We start from the raw sequence: 18,158 nt of genomic DNA, 5'->3' as shown, positions 1-18,158 counted from the left end.
CCTGAGTTTGGAGCGAGAAAACTGGGTTCACAACCCCCACAAGAGTCCCTGTGTAAGGTGGTAACCACTGTTACCAGGGGAAGGAGAAGCAGGAGAAGCTCAGCAGTTGGTAATTTGTCCTGTTGATTCCTGTGGATGATCTACAGAATGAAAATTCCAATTTTCTTTTCTTGGTTTCCTGAGAAGGGCTGCTGCTACAGTTATCTTAAGGAAACACTGTTGTGTCCCCTTCCGTGCATTTTCGTGTCTTCAGATGCAGGACCCAGGCATCTTTGTGAGATGGGAGAATGGAGACAGTGCAGTTGGTCAGCTGCTGAAGGAAGCCGGGCTCCCTCTGCCCGTCTCTCATCCTACACTCACCCAAGAGGGACAGTTCTGAATTCGCGTTTGTACTGCTCTTGGCTTCCTGTCTCACCCAGCTCCAGATTCCTTCATATCAGCACAAATGAAATGACTATGAATTGTATGTCTTGAACAGAAAAGGAAGAGGCAGTGTGTGGGCCAGACTTATAAGCCATTTAAGAAATACAGAAAACACTGGGACTTCCCTGGCAGTCCAGTGGTTAAGACTCCACACTTGCATTGCAGAGGGCATGGATTTGATCCCTGGCTGGGGAACTAAGACTCTGCACACTGCATGGCTTAGCCAAAAATAAAAATAAAAATAAAAATAAATAAAAAAGAAAAGAACTGTTTTAAAAAAAGGAATACAGAAAGCACTAATAGTCATGGAATTTGTGTTGGGAATAGATGTGGCACTGCCAACTGGGCTTTGCTTCCACTCCCCTACCCCCTTAATATTGGTAATATTTTTAGGGGGTTTTAAGTACAGAAAAATTCAGGAAATAATATAACATACCTATTGACCCATCACTCAGAATTCACACATTTGAACTTTTTTTTATCCTATTTGCTTCAGATCTTTCTAAAAATAAAATGTTACAGATAAAGTTCAAGTTCGGAACACCCCCTTGGTTCCCTTCCCTTGTCAGCCTCCCTGGAGAGAAGCATGATCATGAATTTGGTGTGTATCCTTCCAGTCCATGATTTTATACGCTTATGATGTATATGTGAGATATAAATCCATAATATTGATTTGTTTTAAAAATTTGTAAAAGTGGAATCATATACCTGTATTGTTCTATGTCTTCTGTTACTTGACATTATAATGAATTAATATAATTTCTTTAGGTATATTATGATAACTAATATATTTGGACTTTTTTAATGACTTATTTTGTGGTTTCTATTTATTATGTGTTTTCCTTTGGTTTGCTCTTTTCTCCCCTGCCTTTGATTGTAAAATTTGCCTTATTCCACTTCTCCTGATTTTTAAGTTTATAGAACTTATTTATTTTCTTAAAATTTTAAATGCCTGTCTTTAAATTTTGTTTTAACAGAGTCTAAAATGATTCTGTGTCAGCATCATTCTCCAGAACAAAACCAGGACCCTCCCATGCTGGGGGTGAGGATGATCTGTTCCCCCTCCTCTCATCTTTTGCGGTTGTTATTGTCTAGAATTGTCCCATCCAATATGGCAGCCATTAACTGCATGAGTCTATTAGCCAATGAGAAAGAATGAGCTGAATTTTTAAAATTTTAATTTTAATCAATTTAAATTTAAGAACTGGTATTAGATTCAGTTATGGAAAATTTTAAATATGTTTGCAACAACCTGGATATGTGAAACTACTATAAACTTTATGATCTCTAACATATTTAGAGGGTCAGGTACTCCTGGTGAAAACTTAACATTTGAATGGAGGTGTGCTGTAAGTGTAAAATACATGCCAGGTTTTGAAGATTTAGTGCCAAGAAAATTTGTGAAATATCTCATTAATAATTTGGATATTGATAACATGTTGAAATGATAAAACTTTAGATATGTTCAGTTAAATAAAATATATTATTACAATTAATTTCACCCATGTCTTTTAACTTTTTTCATGTGGCTGTTAGAAAATCTAAAATTACGTGTTATAATTCTATAGGGCAGCACTAATCTAGGATTTCTACTGAAATATTTTTAAACACACAAAAATACATATTAGTATCTACAGGTAATAATTAGATTTGCCAATATATTTTATACATTTTTTCTTACATATTTTCCTTCCATCTTAATTCACTTTTCTTATCGCTGAATTTGATTATTTAGTACTGGATCCTTGTTGAAAGAAAGGCTCTGTTGGTAGTAAACTCTCTTAGTATTTGTATTCTGATATGTCTTTATTTTGCCTTCACTCTAGAATGATAGCTGGGTATAGGATTCTAGGCTGACAGTTTTCCTCAACTCCTTGAACGTTGCTTCGTAGTTTCTTATAATTTATAGATGCTTGAGAAGTAATTCTTTGAAAATAATTCATCTTTTAATTCTGATAACTTCTAAAGATTTTTCTCATTTTCCTTGACCTTCCGTAGTTTTATTATGTCTCATTGTATTTGTTTGCTTTGTTTTGTTTCCAGTTCGTTCCCTGGTGTGAGTTTTCCATCTGGAGACTCATGACTTCAGTTTAGGAAAGTTCTCACCCATTATGCCTTTGTTAGTATCTCTGTTTTCTGCTTCTGAATGTCTATGAGATACAGGTGGAACCTTGCAGTTAGCCACCATGTCTCCTAGCCTCTCTTTCATATTAGCTCTTTATTGCTCGTTCCTGCATTCTGGGCTAATTCCTCAGCAATCCGTGACAATTCATTATTTCTTCTACTGTCCCTGGACTAGAGTTTATGTTTTGAGTTTTTTTATTTCAATGAGCCTACTTTAATTTTCAGAACTTGTAATTTTAAAAAGTTCAACTACCTGTTGATTTTTGCCAAATTTCATGCTCTTGGCTGATTTTGGGTCTCCATTGGGTCACCAGGTGTTCAGTGAGCCACCTGCCTGCCAACTTGCCCTCAGATCATCTCTCAGTGGTGCTTCTGACTCCCCCAGAATCCCTGCTCTGCCTTCCATCAGGCCACCACGTGTGTCCCCCACCCCTTGCTGGCTCTCAGCTCAGTCCCCATCTACTTGGGTGCTGAAGGAGCCTCAGATATGTGAATGAGATCTTTTTGTTAGACCATGGTTCTCTGCCCTTTTGACCATTCTGGGTTCCAACTGGATTAGCATAAGCCTGCCCTGTCTGGGGGAGTGGGGCAAGACCCCTCTGCCTTGGAATTCCCCACGTCCCGCCTAACTCACTTACCTTCCCGTCAGCCCACAAGGTGGTTGAAGTACATCTGAGGTCACCTATGTACACCCCCAAGCCTCATTTCTCCCTTTTCTTTGTTTTTATTCCTCAAGATCCCTTGGGACAAAACCTTCGGGCTTCTCTTTTAATCCCTTCATACCATGATCTCCTGCTCTCTCCAGCCTCATGGCTCAGTGTTAACGGTGGACAGAGTGTGTGATAAGACACCCGGAAACGGTAGGTCTTTCCGAAATCGTGTACCTGTTACTCTGTGTAACAAAAACAGACAACAAGGTTGCAGGGACTCTGGTTGTAAGGAAATGTGCTCAACCTCAAGGCCCTGTTCAATATGATATATCATATTTGATAATTCAAGAGACATATATTTTGTTGTATAACATCTGTATAGCGATTCAGTCTGTGAAATGCTCTCCCCAACATCTGGCTTGAACGTAAACATCACCCTCTGAGTTAGATGTCATTATCATCTATCAGATGAAGAGACTGAGCCACAGTGATCAACTCACTGCCCCAGATCACACGTCTCCTAGGTAGAGAGCCACGATTGAAGCCAGTGTCTTGACCTGCATGTGTGCCACAGTACCCCACTGATCCCAGGGTGAAGGTCACTTGGGTCATTCCTGGCTTGCAGTTTTCTATGTGCTTGTTCATAGAATGCTCTTATGGAGAGGTTGAGCTTTGCTGGAGTTGTGTCTCTTCCCATCTCCAGTCTTAGGTTCATTCGTTCATGCATCTGAAAGTATTAGCATTTTCAGTTATACCTGCTTTTTTGGTGGGGTCTTTCCAAGTTTCTCTTTTTCAATAATTTGCATCCAATACACACATTGTTAGGTCAGTGTTTAGAGAGTGATCTTTCAGTCATATTGCTGTCACAAATCCACTGCCTAGAAGAATATTGAACATAATGTCACTAGCATCAGTTTAAGAAAAATTTTTTAATGTCATTTAACATCAGTAGTAGCTGTGTGGTTCTTCTTTAAAAGCCTATCAGTTACAGCTGGAGGGTACCCCAGATTGAATCTACTGAGTGGCCTCATAAGTCAGAATGAGAGCCCAGCACTTTAGACAACAGAGGATCTGGTTTGTGGCCAGAAGGGTCAAGTTTGTAACCGTGGAAATGAGCAAAGCCAAATGGCTCACCTAGGGATTCGATTTTCTAAGATTTTTCTGTCTCTAACTCAGCTGGCTGATATAGCATGAGATCTGTGAGCCAGACATTCTTTGCAAGAGAGTGGGGACAGAAGAGAGAAGTTCTGGGACTCCACCCTGTCCCCCGCCACCAGTCCAGTGGTTAAGACTGAGCTTCCACTGCAGGGGGCACGGGTTTGATCCCTGGTTGGGGAACTAGGATCCTGCATGCCACACAGCATGGCCAAAAAATAATAAATAAATAAATAAATAAATATATAAATAGAAATTTGCACCAAGAAATTTAACACAATTTAAAAAAAAAAGAAAGAAAAGAGAAGCTTTGATTTCCTTGATGATAGAGAAGATTCCATGGATGAGGGAAAAATAATTGGTTGATTTGGGAAACAGGAGAGAGCTCCATGGATCTGGGAGGTTCTGAAAAGGGATGAATCGGTAGACGGTGGGTAACAGTGGGTAACAGGCAGCCCCAGGGAAGAAGAGAAGGTTTACTGTGTCTTGAAGAAAAGCTTTTGTCTTTCTCAAAGTCTTTATCTACTTCTGACCTATGTTTTACATATTACTTTATAATCTAAGTGTTTATTTTCTTTGGCTGTGCTGTGCGACTTGTGGGATCTTAGTTCCCTGACCAGGGATCGAACCCGGGCCCTTGGCAGTGAAAGCACAGAGTCCTAACCACTGGACCGCCAGGGATTTCCCTATAATCTAAGTGTTTAAATTTAGCCTTAACTTTATGTGGACTTTCCATGTATTCACGTAGCCTAACTATTTTTAATCGCATTGCATTAGTAATTATATCGTTTATTAAAATATTTCTCTGTTATTTACTGATCATGTGAGTTGTTTCTAGTTATTTCATATTAGAAACAGTACAAACAAAACCATATTTTTACGAAGTCTCTTTGAGTCTTTGTGCCAAAATTGGAATTACTGGGTCATTATATGATTAGTCCTAAGTGTCTTTTTCATATTGCCAGGATGTTCTCTGAAAATATTATGTTAATTTACAATGTCACCAACCCCAGCAAACAGTGGGTTTTAGGAGCTTTGAATGTTTTTCTCATTTTATCAGATGAGGCATTACCGCATAGCTGCTTTATTTTCCTAAGCCAAACATTTGTGCCAAATGTCATTTGCTCTTTGTATGTTTTCACCCTGGGAACTCCGTTCCTATCTTGTGTTAAATAGTTTTAATTTTCTAATTAGTTGAATAGTTTTTATCTTATTTATTGTCTTTAGCCAATAAAAATATATTGGGATAATTGATGTGTCTCATAAATGTAAGTGTATTTCCCCCGTTGGGAGTCAGGTTTGAGCTGTCGCGAGAGTGGGAGGGTGCCTCCCCCCCCCGGGGGGATGGATCAAAATCAGGAAAGAAATCAGCTGGCGTGGCCGGGCTCTGGGCCATCCTACCGAGGCTGGGAGTGTGGGAGAGAGCCTGGAGCTGAGGATGGAAAAATAGGAACTCACGATAAATGTATCAAGTCGTATCAAGAAATGGGCTAGAAATCAAAGCTAGGTGAGTATGGGGTGAAAGTGCGCTTTTGCGCTTGGCTTAGGTTTTCCCTGCTCTCACCTTAGGGAAACAAAGTGACTGGAACATGTGTTGGGTCCCCGGCACCCCTGCTGCTGACTGCTGGGTCGCTGTTCTTTACCGGGCAGCAAGAGATCAATGGAAATTCCTTAGAGTGAACGTGCATTGAGAACAGGGGCTCAGATCAGTTCTTGCAATACTTCCTGGTATAATCTTAGAGCAGTTATGCAGATAAATGCAGTGTGTTTGTGTGTGTGTGTGTGTGTGTGTGTGTGTGAGAGAGAGAGAGAGAGAGAAACATATCGTCTTACAAACTTACTTTTCCCTGCAGAATATCATTGGCTTATGTGGTCTTTTAATATGCATTTTGCAATTTAAATACAATTCACCGAAATTCTTTCTTTCTAGTCTCCAGAGAATCCAGAGGGCAAGGACGGCTCCAAAGTAACTAAACAGGAGGTAAGTGTATCTTTGACATCCTGTATTTAATTATTAACTGGAATTTTTAATATCGTTATGATGGTCTACATCTGAATGAATACTCTTCGAAACCATATTGTTGAGACAACATAAACCAGAGATAAAAGTGTGGCTGTGTAGCCTCCCTTAGCCTGGATAGATTTCAGTTAGGGGCACTCATGAGGCATTTTCCACTTGCTATGTTGTTTATGTTTCTACCTGTTGGCGCTGCTGTCTGTTAAAAGGGATACTGAGAATTCCTTCTGGGCAAGGAGCGAGATAATAGGTAAATTCATCAAGGAGAACAAAGTCGGTCTTTCACAGCAAGGAAAGGAAAGACTTGATTTAATAAATTCTCTGCTCCGGTGAGTGAACTATAAATTACTTTTTGGGTTCTGAATATTTGCCTAAAAGGAGTCATCTCTAAAGTCAAAAACTATGAAGGATACATAAAATGTCAAAATATTAAATTTTTTTTTTTAATCAGGAAAATTCTTAGGGTTTGGGATAGTTAGACAATAAGTCAAAGAAGCTCTGTATAAAATACAGAAATCTCCAGAAAGCTAGGAAGAGATGCTTGCATTTGACCTTCCGTGGTCCTATCATGAACTTCTAAAAGGAGATGAGCTAAAAAAGCAGCCAGTGAGATGGTAACTGTGATGACAGCCATTCCCTTTTGCACAGAGCTTTACAGTGTGTGGAATCCTTGAACTTATAACCTAAAAGGGGTCATGGGAGAGACAAAAACAATATCTAGTTACGGATTCTTTGATTGGGTGACTCATACTGTGTTAATAATTCAGAGGTTGTCATGATAGCAAAACCCCTACACACGATTTGTACAAGGAAGTTCGTTCTGCCGAATGGAAAATCTTTAACGGGATCTGTAAAGAAATCATTTAAAAGCAAAACAAACAGAACTGCCGATAGCCAAGTCCCCACCATCCATTTACCCAGTATTCAGTGTCTAACATAGAGTTTGGGAGGTGAAGTTGGTGATCCAAAGTCAGGTCACTAAACAAATGCTTGGAACCAACCGAAAAATGTTATCATACCAAAGTTCAAGTGCTTGAATTTTCTTGAAAATGGCAAAATACAATTTGTAGGACAGTTGGCTAAGTGTAATACCCCCTTAATGTTTTTAGATTTGGGCACAAAATGCATTTGGGTTTCTCCTTGCGGATTGCTGTTTAAGTTGATTTGACAGTCAGAAAACATAGAAACCATTACACACAGCAAGCAGGTCTTGGATAGTGAAAACGGCCTTTCCCTCCCTTCCACACTGAAAACCATCAAGCTGGTTGGGATATATGTAAAAGATTTTTGCTTACACACCTGTCTTATGCATATTGTTTTACCCCAGAATTTTTATTACTTTTATTTTTACATTATTACTTCTAATATTTTATCTGATTACATGTATTACCTTATTGCTAACAAAAGTCTTTCCTAGAAAAGGCTCTTTTCCTGTCCGTTAAGCCAACACCAGATTAAAACTTGTGATTTGCCTTCAGGACACCAACATAGTTGTTTGAAAAGGGAAAAGGTCAGTTAGTTGGTGGTGCTTTGGGGTAAGAACTGTCTGACCGTATATTGATTGATATTTTTCCCCCAGTGAATTGACTGAATTTTCTAGTTATGTCATGAGTGCACAGCCTAGGCCACAGCCAATAGATATCAGTTACAAAGGGGGATCCCCTTTTGAAATTCATCTTCCACTCCATGATATTTGAAGGGCACAGTGCAGAGCATAGTATCTGGACGATAAATGACCAAAACAATATGCTACAGTCATTGCGCTGGGCAGCTTTCAAAGCCCTTTCACCTCCATTGTTTGATCTGATCCTTAAAATCACGCTGGAATGAGGGCAGAGAGCCTCTCAGCATTTTCAGAGAGACATTCCAACCAAAGCAAACAAAAAATGTAGGGAGCGCTTGAATGCACCTGGCTGCACAGATTCCACAGTGAGCAAAAGGAGCAAAGTCTCTGCCTTCGTGGAGCTTCCATCGAAGTAGCGGGAAAGAGACAGTAAATAAAAAGTGACTGAAAATTTGCTATGAAGAAAAAAAGCAATGAGAGGGAGTAATTTATGTCAGAGAAGCGCCGTTTTGGTCAACACATGGGAGTTATTATCCCCATTTGAAGAGAGCAAACAAGGTACGCAGAGAAATATGTGATTTTCCCCAGGTGTCACAACTTGTAAATTGCAGAATCAGGAAAGACGGACGTCTGCGTCTTCTGACTCAAAATCCCCTATCCTCAAGCCCCTTTTGGGGTCATCATAAAAAGCTGGTCATGGGACTTCCCTGGCGTTCCAGTGGTTAAGACTCTGCACTCCCGATGCAGGGGGCATGGGTTCGATCCCTGGTCGGGGAAGTAAGATCCCGCGTGCCGCAGGACACAGCCAAAAAAAAAAAAAAAAAAATCTGCTCACCCAGTACCTTTTCTCTGTCTTCATTCTCCAGCCAAGGCCCTGATACACATCTTGCCTCACTTCCCAGTTTTGCAAAGAAGGGAAATTCTAATTAGCTCTTCATTTGTTTTTGAAAGTTAAAAGCAACTTGACTTGTGGGCTTTGCTTCGTACATGGTGAAGATCAGAAGCATTAAGAAATCTCATAAAAATAAATATGCTTCTGAACTCCAGTGGAATGGCCCATATGTTTCAAGCAGTATTCAGCAAAGTCCAGTGATTCTACTTGCATCTAGCTCTCCCAGGGAATTTTGTCATATTGAGATTAGACTTCTATGTTGCTTTTGCAACCAGGACATTAAAGTGAAAGACTTCACGTCTTTCATAGTTGCCTTCACCGTACTTTTCTCCAACCCGGGGAATTACCAGGTAATCAATAAATGCTTACTGAATAATACCATAGTGCCCAGCACCTGTGTACTACAGTGACAAACCCTGACATTGTTTCTGTAACTTGTAGCGATCTGTCATTCTAAAAACCTTCCTCTTTTCCCTTAGAACTGCTCTTTTGGCCACTTTTCCTGAGGACTCACAGTCAACAGATGGAGAGAAATTATCTTTTTTTTTTTTTTAATTGAAGTATAGTTGATTTACAGTATTGTGTTAGTTTCAGGTGCATACAAAGTGATTCGGTTATACACATATATGTATATATCTGTATTCTTTTTTTAAATTCATTTCCATTGTAGTTTATTACAAGATATTGAATATAGTTCCCTGTGCGCTACAGTAAATCCTTGTTGTTTCTCAGGAGAAATTCTTCTTATCTTTTTTTTCATAGTAGTTCTGCCCCACAGCCTGAGTCTTAAATGAATACTTTGAATTCTAGTGTTTGAAAGAGGGAAAGAGAGCAGTCTGGTCTATTTGATATCTGGTATATATGGTCCAATCATTTATAGATTTGAAGGCTTGTGAAAGCTGATGAAATGTTCCAGGAAGGTGTATACACTTGGTGCATAATCAGTACTGCTGACTGTGAGTGAAGGTTCGTTTCAGCCTCCTGTGTCTGCAGTGAAAAAGAAAATCTCTTAGGATGGTTACCGAAAAGGAACGTTTAAGAGAAGTCTCTTTTTTTTTTTTAGCATAGAAAGAAGAGCTGGTAAATTTTAGCAGGAAGTCATAAAATCATTTTAGAGTAAAACGTGGTTTTTAGAGACGGCTTGGTTTAGACAGCCTAGAAAGGCAAACTCTGTTTTTGCATTAATTTCCTAGGATTTTTATTTTAAAACTCTTGTACTGGACCTGAATTATGAAAAGGTAGCTAGTCTTTTGGATCGGAACAGCTTGCCGGCCCCGCAGAGCAGGGCTTGGTTGGAAGTCTCTCTGGAAATCCCGGGGAGCGGGGTGCGGATGGGGGATGGGGACCGGGGTTGGGGGTGGGGGATTTTTCAGAGGATTTGGCTTCGCTTCCATGAGCTCTTATTCAGGACAGCTCCTTGGTGGATAGGGAAGCCCTTATAAGTAATGGTTAACCTGTTGGCCGCTTTTCAGTCTCCAAACTGGATGGTAAGTGAGGAGTGGCCTTGGCCTTGCACCCTGCAAGCTCACACTTGCGTGTCTGGCCTGTCTTACCACTCCATTTACCTCCACGTTTTACTGAGGGCTCCCGCTACAGAAGTGCAAGAGAAGGGGGTTCTGTGCAGATGGGGTACAGATAGGAGACAGGGGAGGGAAGGCCAACCGGGCACATGCAGGGCGACACCAAGTTGCGGGGCGGGATTCAGACAAGACCTGTTCAACCCCCTTTAGCAGAGAGGCCGCCGATTTTCCTCTCAGAGGGCATCTTTCTGAGCACTCTTCTGCCGGCTGCACTTTCCTCTTGAGGCAGTGTGGGCGGTTCTTGAAGCCACACAGAAGCGTTAAGCTGGGCTCTGGCTGGTAATTGGAGGATGCTCCTTTGCTCCAACATGCTCAGAAAGCATACTGAGGAAGCACAGGCTACCCACTTGCTGCCGGGTTTAAGTGATGATGCTGCCTCTTCTTCGGGGATACCCAGCACATGCAATTAACCAGCCTGGGAAAGGCACTACAGGATTTGGGTTCTGGCTCCCAGCATGGTTATTGCTTCCAATTATCCCATGATAATCCAGCAGACGCCGTGGTGATTCCCATGGAGCATCTGGTCCAGGCCCCGCCTCCCATACTGTGTACCCCTTACCCCTGCAGTGACGTGTCACAGCCAACACATTGCCTGCACAGTCTCCCCGACTCGGCACGTTCTGCCTACCAGCCTGAAGTCCAACTCAGCTTTGCACACGACCCCAAGGTCAAAATTATTCCAGAAGGCTCTGGCCCTTCATTTCCTTCTGTAGTTTAAAGAAAGATGACTTTAGCTTCCTCTAGCTATTTTCAGCGAGAAAGTTCTTCGATGTGGAGATGACAAGAAACATTTCTTTGACTTTGGCCTTGACCAGCTGACCTAGACTGACAGGAGAATTCCATGATTCCTTGCAGTCCTGAGCCAGGCTCCTGCTGACCCCCTTAAAAGATTATTTGAGACATTTCAGCTATTGTAATGAGGCAAAGTCTGCATAAGGCAGCAAATTAGGGAAAAGCTTGAGTTTATTTTTTTCAGCCAGTATTCTTGCATATCCACTGTATGTCAGGTGGTACACTATTCTACTGCAGATAGAGCAGTGAACAAAACAGACAGAAAGTATGGAGTATTTGCTTCTGGAACACTTTTAAAGAAAGGCAGTTGTACTTTTAGAAAGTGAAATCCCTCGGGGAGCCATCTTTTGCTGATGGGAAGTAGAATATCAATTCTATACGCGTGTTTCTGAAATGCCTAGAACGGTTCTGCTCTTAGAAGTTTTCTTTGCCATGTCGTTTGCTGTTAACTTGCACCATCCTTGAAGAAAAGATTTCCTTGAAAAATACCAACCTCAACCCAGTTTCTCTAAATTTGTAAACTTCTAAATGAAAAGATGAGATTATTAAAAAGATTATTTACATCTTTCAACGTGTGCATTTCGTAGATAAATAAATGTGTTTATTTTGTTACAGGTAAAAGGAAGTCTTGCTTGTTAACTGCCTAAGATTTGTGGTCATTCTCTTTTCTAATGTAGTAACCAGGGAGGGGACTCCTGCTATTTCGGTTTCTGCACAATTATATAAGTCTCGTTTAGTATTAATTTATAAGCTTTAGTTCCATTTGTAAGGAACAAGAGTCAGACTGGACTGGTTCTTAAATAGCACCTCAGTGCTCCTGTTGCCAGTTTTATCACAGAAGTTTGGGTCGGAGCCTAAGTGTGTCCTCTTTGCCTTTTCCTTGTCCACCCCACCCTCTACTGCAAAAGCCCATTTCTTTGAACCGTGAGCCTACACCTCTTTAGGAACACGTCCTCTGGAATATTCCAGTGCCCAGGGCACTTGGGGGTATGTTTCACCATGCTCACCTGGGGAGGGTAATGGGACTCATGCATTCTATTCTTTCAACAAAGTAAGACAGTAAGAATGAATTTTTAAAACTCAACTTGGTTGTGTATAATCACCAAAAAAATATGTTTTTTTTTGTTTTCGTTTCCTCTGTAGCCCACCAGACGGTCTGCCAGGTTGTCAGCGGTGAGTACTTTGGACCCCGTTGTTGTTAGCTCTTATGAATACACGTTCCCTCTGTCCAGAGCAAAGCAGCCAAAGGAAGATGAAGGTGGTATTTCCCTTGAGCTTTTTTTATTTCCTTTTTAGAAATAACCTGGGTCAGAATTTCTAGCAACTTTGACCAGTGTTGCCAGCAGCTCACTTGATCAGACACGTTGGTGAAAAACAGTGGCCAGCCCGTTTAGCAAGCATACAAAGCCCAGGAAGCTGTTTGATATCACTGGATCCCTGAGATGAAGAATTAGGTTAGCAAAGTCCTAGCCTCCCATTCTACACCTGATCTGCTAAAGTAGTCAAGAATTCCAGTTCTCCCTCCATGACTCATACCTTAGTCAGGATGTTCTGAAGGTTGTCTGAATCCATAGGCTCTAGCCTCACTTCAGAACTAGAGAATCTGAAAAAGTAACGATTTCCACTCTGCCACCTGGGGTCTCCCTCTGTGGGCCAGGCCCAGGGAAAGGACAAGCATTAAGATCATTAAAGCTGGGACCGGCTGGTGTGAGCAAGCCTTGGCCAGGAGTGTGCCTCAGCCCTTCTCACCACGCTGTGCTCCCGGCTGGCTCCAGTACTCATCCCTGCCGCCCTGCTAATGTACCAGTATTCCTTCTGCCAAGACAGGGCAGCCTGCCTCTCTGGTGGAGGACTTGGGTTACTTTATATGCACTGCCCACTGACACGCAGAGGGAAAGGCATTGACCTCTTGGCTGATGGCACATATCCCGATACTAGATAGCCCGGGAGCTGCAAGCTACTGTGACCTTCAGGGAAGCATGGATTTCCTCCTCAGCGCACACCTGTGCCTGGCACAGTGTAGGGAATCCAAGCTGAAATGGATGTTGGAAACTTGTTTCTGAACTTTAAAAAAAAAATACTAGTTTCTGGCTTTTCTTCTCAATATATTTTTGCTAAACTTGTTTCACAAATTAAAAAATATATATAGCAGTTTCTGGCTTTTCTTCTCAATATATTTTTGCTAAACTTGTTTCACACATTGAAAGAAAAAAAAAAAAAGAGGCAGGTATTGGGACCATTCACAAGTTCAGAAGTATAGCCAGGTTTGGGTTGGCTGAGTCAGTGTTTCACATGAGTCCCAACCTAGGAAGCAATGTCAGAGTTACCAGGAAGGTTAAGACCTGGGAGGTGTGGTCGTGTGTGTACCCAGTTGATCCAGATTCTGCCAAAACCCCTCAAAGGTGGTGTGCTTGTCCACCTTGTTCACTGTGGTTGAGAAGTTAAGTTTTAACTCTTTTGTAGATTTCACTGTAGATTATACTGAAAGCCATTGTATTCCATGGATATCTAGCCTTTCAAGGGGGTAGATCATGTAAGTCAAAAGCCAAAATTTAATATAAGGCCTTTCCTGAGCACCAGGGATCAGCAATATAATACCTTCCACTGACATCGTTGCCCATGGTGCTGACGCAGAGAGAGCCTCCTTGGAAGCCAGTGGGATTACAGACTACAAAACCTCATCATTTCCTATCCCATCAAAACACGAATGCTGAGTTTGGGAGAAAGGTCTGTCTTAACAGCAAATAATATGAAAGGACATTATTTGCTGTAAATTGAGAAAACGAGGGCATATTAATACACTATATCAAAGCCCCAAATAAAATTTTTTTAATCCTGAAAATTTAGGAGCCATGCAAGCTGATAGATGTGGGGAGCAAGGTACAAATTTACAGTGGTCAGAAGGTTAAGGAAAATAGTCTCTACTTTTCAAGCTCCACTTTCTTTTTTTTTTTTGCGGTATGCGGGCCTCTCACTGTTGTGGCCTCTCCCGTTGCGGAGCACAGGATCCGGACGCGCAGGCTCAGTGGCCATGGCTCACGGGCCCAGCCGCTCCACGGCATGTGGAATCTTCCCGGACCGGGGCACGAACCCGTGTCCCCTGCATCAGCAGGCGGACTCTCAACCACTGCGCCACCAGGGAAGCCCTGCACTTTCTTTTTTTATTTGAGAGGTCGTGTCCAATGGTCAATCTTCCAGAACTGAACTGACTACAATTTCAGTTTATGCCCTTGATGGAAAGGGCCAGGTTCTGTATGATCCTGAACATCTGGAGGTATTGGGGAGGAACATGTGTTTTTTCTCCACGGGGATGCAGAGAGGGACTCTGGGCAGTGTTTCCTATTTAAAAACCATTCTCCCTGGTGCCAGGAAAGAAGTGTAATTTTTTCTTAACGAGAGAAATATTTGCCCTAAGGTAGCTATAGAAAACCAGAGGTTTACACTTCCGCAATATCTCCATGTGCCCATCTCAGACCCCTAGGAAGCAGCCGGGCTGAAGCCCTGCGTGAAGGGGCCTGGGGCCACGGGACAGGTGGGCATTGCTCCCAGGAGTGGGGAGAGCCACACGAGGCAAGAGAAAAAGAGTTGCCCGCTGGGCTCTTTGGCTAATAGGGTCTGTGAAAGATCTTGAACTTTGGGAGCTAACAGTGGACATTGTATCATTATAATTGTGTTCTTAATAACAAGCTCTAGGGACAAATGAGCCCAGGGTCTGGATGGGCAGGAGAGTCTCCTCACCTTGAGCTGGCCTTGGAAGAGGAAAGTAGGAGGAAGCCCAACCTTCAACAAGCGCTTGAAACCTGCGTCGGAGATGGGAGGATTTGGAACTGGCTTTGGAACACTTCACGGGGAAGCTCTCTTATTCCCGATGGGCTTTTGCCTGTGATGGTGCTAGGATTTCTAGACTGTTCGGGAGGCCGGTGTCACTGAATTCACCGAGTCATTTGGCCAAGGGCCTGAGTCATTCCTCTTGCTGCTGTGTTGTGATAAAAGGAAGTACAGAGACATGGGACACAGAAGCTTAAATCTGTTCCCGGAGAGCTGTTCTGGCCCGGGGAATAGTGAGTTGGCTTTCAGATCTCACCTGCCATTCACTTGAGAACCCAGGATGAAAATAGTTATGAAATGCAGAGGTCCTTTTGCTGCTACCTGATGCTGAAAATAGGACAACATATTTTTTGAAATGAACATCACAGTCAAAATGGACTGTCTTTAGCAGTCTTGTTGCTGTTCCTTTTGGTGCTGAGGGTTGTCTTTTTTCAATATTTGTGTAACTTAATTTGTCTTTGCAGAAACCTGCTCCCTCAAAACCTGAACCTAAACCAAGAAAAACATCTGCTAAGGTAAGAGGTGGTCCCCCGCCCCGCTTTGGCTTTTTCAGCAGTGAATAAATTATAATCCCATATCCCAGAGTCATCCGAGGCATGATCACATTTTATGATCCAGGCTCAATGTACAGACCAGAAAACTTCCGCCAGCTACAGACAGGCTTTCTCTGAAGGCAGAGAGCACAGCTTTATGTCTCACTGGGAGTGTGCTTTCCGTTTGGTCCGTAAAGCAAAGGAGGTCAGAGCGTGTTGGTGTGAGATGCCTCATGTCCAAGGCGAGGTTTGGTAGCTGCCTCAAGAACACGCCGTTCAGATGGGGTGAGCCCGGGCCCGGGTGACACTGCTGCCAACACCTGGAGGCGTGGGGAGGGGCTTCTGACTTCACGTAACTGATCTGAGGAGGTCAGTCTGAGGACTAATAATAATACTATAATAGTCAATAACAGCAAATAATTAATACCGGCAAACAGTTATGGTGCTTATCCTATGCATAGATCCTCACATCAGCCCTACTGAGGTAGGTACACGTATCCCGTTTGTCAGACGAGGAAACTGCGGCACAGGATTATTAAGAAATTTACTCCCAAATGGCTTTTCTGTACCCTGCCCTTCAGAGCATCGTCCCTTGCTGTGAATTTTTTGAAACGATGTGTATGTATCATGGTACGAGTAGGCAGTTCGGAAGCGGAACTCATTTCTGTGGCTTGGTTATTTTTATTTTTTTACTCTTTGGCCGTGCCACACAGTTTGTGGGATCTTAGTTCCCTGACCAGGGATCGAACCCGTGCCCCCTGCAGTGGAAGCGCAGAGTCTTAACCACTGGACCGCCAGGGAAGTCCCAGCTTGGTCTTAAAATCAGGAATTTTTCTTCCTCTGGGCCTTCCTTTTAAGCGCTTTCTCGGCTTTCTCGTCACTAAAGCCCCAGGTCCCCACGCGCAGTGTTTCTCTTGCTGGGTCTGCCCTTGGCTTCACCACGTCCCCCTGCCGCTAGTTTCCCACGGCAGAGCCACTTCTCACTTTAGCAAGAGACGGGGCTCTCCAAAGACACACACGAGGGGAAATCAAAGTCCAGTGGATTTTCTAAGCTGCCTGTTACATGTTCGTGGAGCCTCAGTGGAACTCACTCAAAGCTCAGGGGAACGGGGCTTCCATTTTCCCCTGAAAGCCACCACATTGTCCTTGTGTTTCCCCCTGTGCTTGGACGGAGGCTGGCTGAGTTTGCACAGCATCACACCGTGTCTAACACACTCCATTTCCCTGTGCTTTGATCCCCTGTTAGAAAGAACTGGCAGCAAAGGTTAACAAAGGTGCGAAAGGGGAGAAGGAGGAAAAGCAGGAAGCTGGAAAGGAAGGTACTGCACCATCTGAAAACGGTGACACTGAAGCTGAAGAGGTACTTTCCCGAAATACCTCCCACTGATTGAATCAGTGTCTTGAAAGCAATTGCTCGATCCTTCAGCCGGCGACCGCATGTTCATAACGTCTCTCTTTATTGCCTGTAATGTTATTGCAGATCCACATCTCTCGCTCAACTGTTAATGTCTCAGCCTCCAGAGGTACCCCACCCAGCACACTGTCAGTAAAGGGGCAGATTGAAACAGTGAGAGTTAAGGGTACAGTAGAAAATTCCGCACGTTTGCAGTGACTAGCGTCAGATAGTAGCGTGGTGTTCTTTTTATCGTGAACCGAGGGAGCTCACAGGTAAAGCTTCCGTGGTTGTTTGCAAAGCAGAAAGCAATAAAGGCAGCCAAGTGTTTGTGTCCTGCCTTGTCTGTATTACACCCAGAGTTGAAGTGGGTTTTGCGGTAGAGCTGCTAAATAACAGATGTTCCAAAGTGTGTGTGTCAGTGGGGTAGAATCTTCTTTGGCTTATAGTTGTTTTAATAGTAACTCTATCTTTTTTGTCTTCCGTTCTTTTTCCACAGGCACAGAAAACTGAATCTGTAAACGAGGGAGAATGAATTGTCATGAAAATTGGGGTTGATTTTATGTACCTCTTGGGACAACTTTTAAAAGCTATTTTTACCGAGTATTTTGTAAATGCTAATTTTTTAGGACTCTACTAGTTGGCATACAAAAATATATAAGGATGGACATTTTACCTTCTCGTAGTCATGCTTTTTGGAAATTTCCGTCATCCTTGAGTAAAATAAATACCAATTTAATATTGGAAGCTGTCTGTAAAATTGTTTCAGCATTCTATGCACTTGCTTTAAAAATTGAGTCCTGTGCATACTGTGGTGTTTTTACTGTGCGTATTTGAATTTTTTCATGCAGTTTTTCTAGAGCAATAATCAGTGGTGCTTTTGTACCTAGGTTTTATGTGATTTTAATGAAACATGGATAGTTGTGGCCACCTGCTGACTATTTGTGGTTTAAAATAAAAGGTTTTCCTGCCTGCAGAATACCTGCCTCTTAGTAGTGTCTTTGCTAAATTTAGGCAGTGTTTCATTTTATTGTTGCAGAAGATGTAAAGAATTTCTACAGTCTGTTCTGTGATGGTCTCTCTAATAAGTCACATAGGATTGTTTCTTAATTTTCTGCCCTTTAAAAATGTTATTTTAATAAAATCCTCTGTGAGTGCTAGCGTAGAAGGATTACATCTAAGATCCTTTATACCAGAAGTGGCCCGC

At 42.4% G+C, this 18,158-nt stretch overlaps 1 protein-coding gene across 3 annotated transcripts in view; it reads left to right on the top strand.

Annotated features, from left to right (window-relative positions):
• The window catches only part of HMGN3 (high mobility group nucleosomal binding domain 3), a 31,639-nt gene extending 13,709 nt beyond the window's left edge, over positions 1–17,930 (top strand). Inside the window, exons 2-7 of one of the 3 annotated variants that reach the window (XM_007456617.1) lie at positions 6,283–6,333; positions 12,341–12,370; positions 15,490–15,540; positions 16,805–16,918; positions 17,039–17,131; positions 17,451–17,930. In XM_007456617.1, coding sequence (XP_007456679.1) covers positions 6,283–6,333; positions 12,341–12,370; positions 15,490–15,540; positions 16,805–16,918; positions 17,039–17,131; positions 17,451–17,486 — 375 coding nt within the window. In that variant the 3' untranslated portion in view covers positions 17,487–17,930. The remainder of the gene's footprint in view (positions 1–6,282; positions 6,334–12,340; positions 12,371–15,489; positions 15,541–16,804; positions 16,919–17,038; positions 17,132–17,450) is intronic. The other 2 variants (XM_007456619.1, XM_007456618.1) reach the window with 2 other exon arrangements.
• The last annotated feature ends 228 nt before the right edge of the window (positions 17,931–18,158 follow it).

Source organism: Lipotes vexillifer, unplaced genomic scaffold (assembly GCF_000442215.2).
Source record: "Lipotes vexillifer unplaced genomic scaffold, Lipotes_vexillifer_v1.1 scaffold1077, whole genome shotgun sequence".
Lineage (NCBI taxonomy): Eukaryota > Metazoa > Chordata > Mammalia > Artiodactyla > Lipotidae > Lipotes > Lipotes vexillifer.
This window is presented reverse-complemented; position numbering and strand designations above follow the sequence as displayed.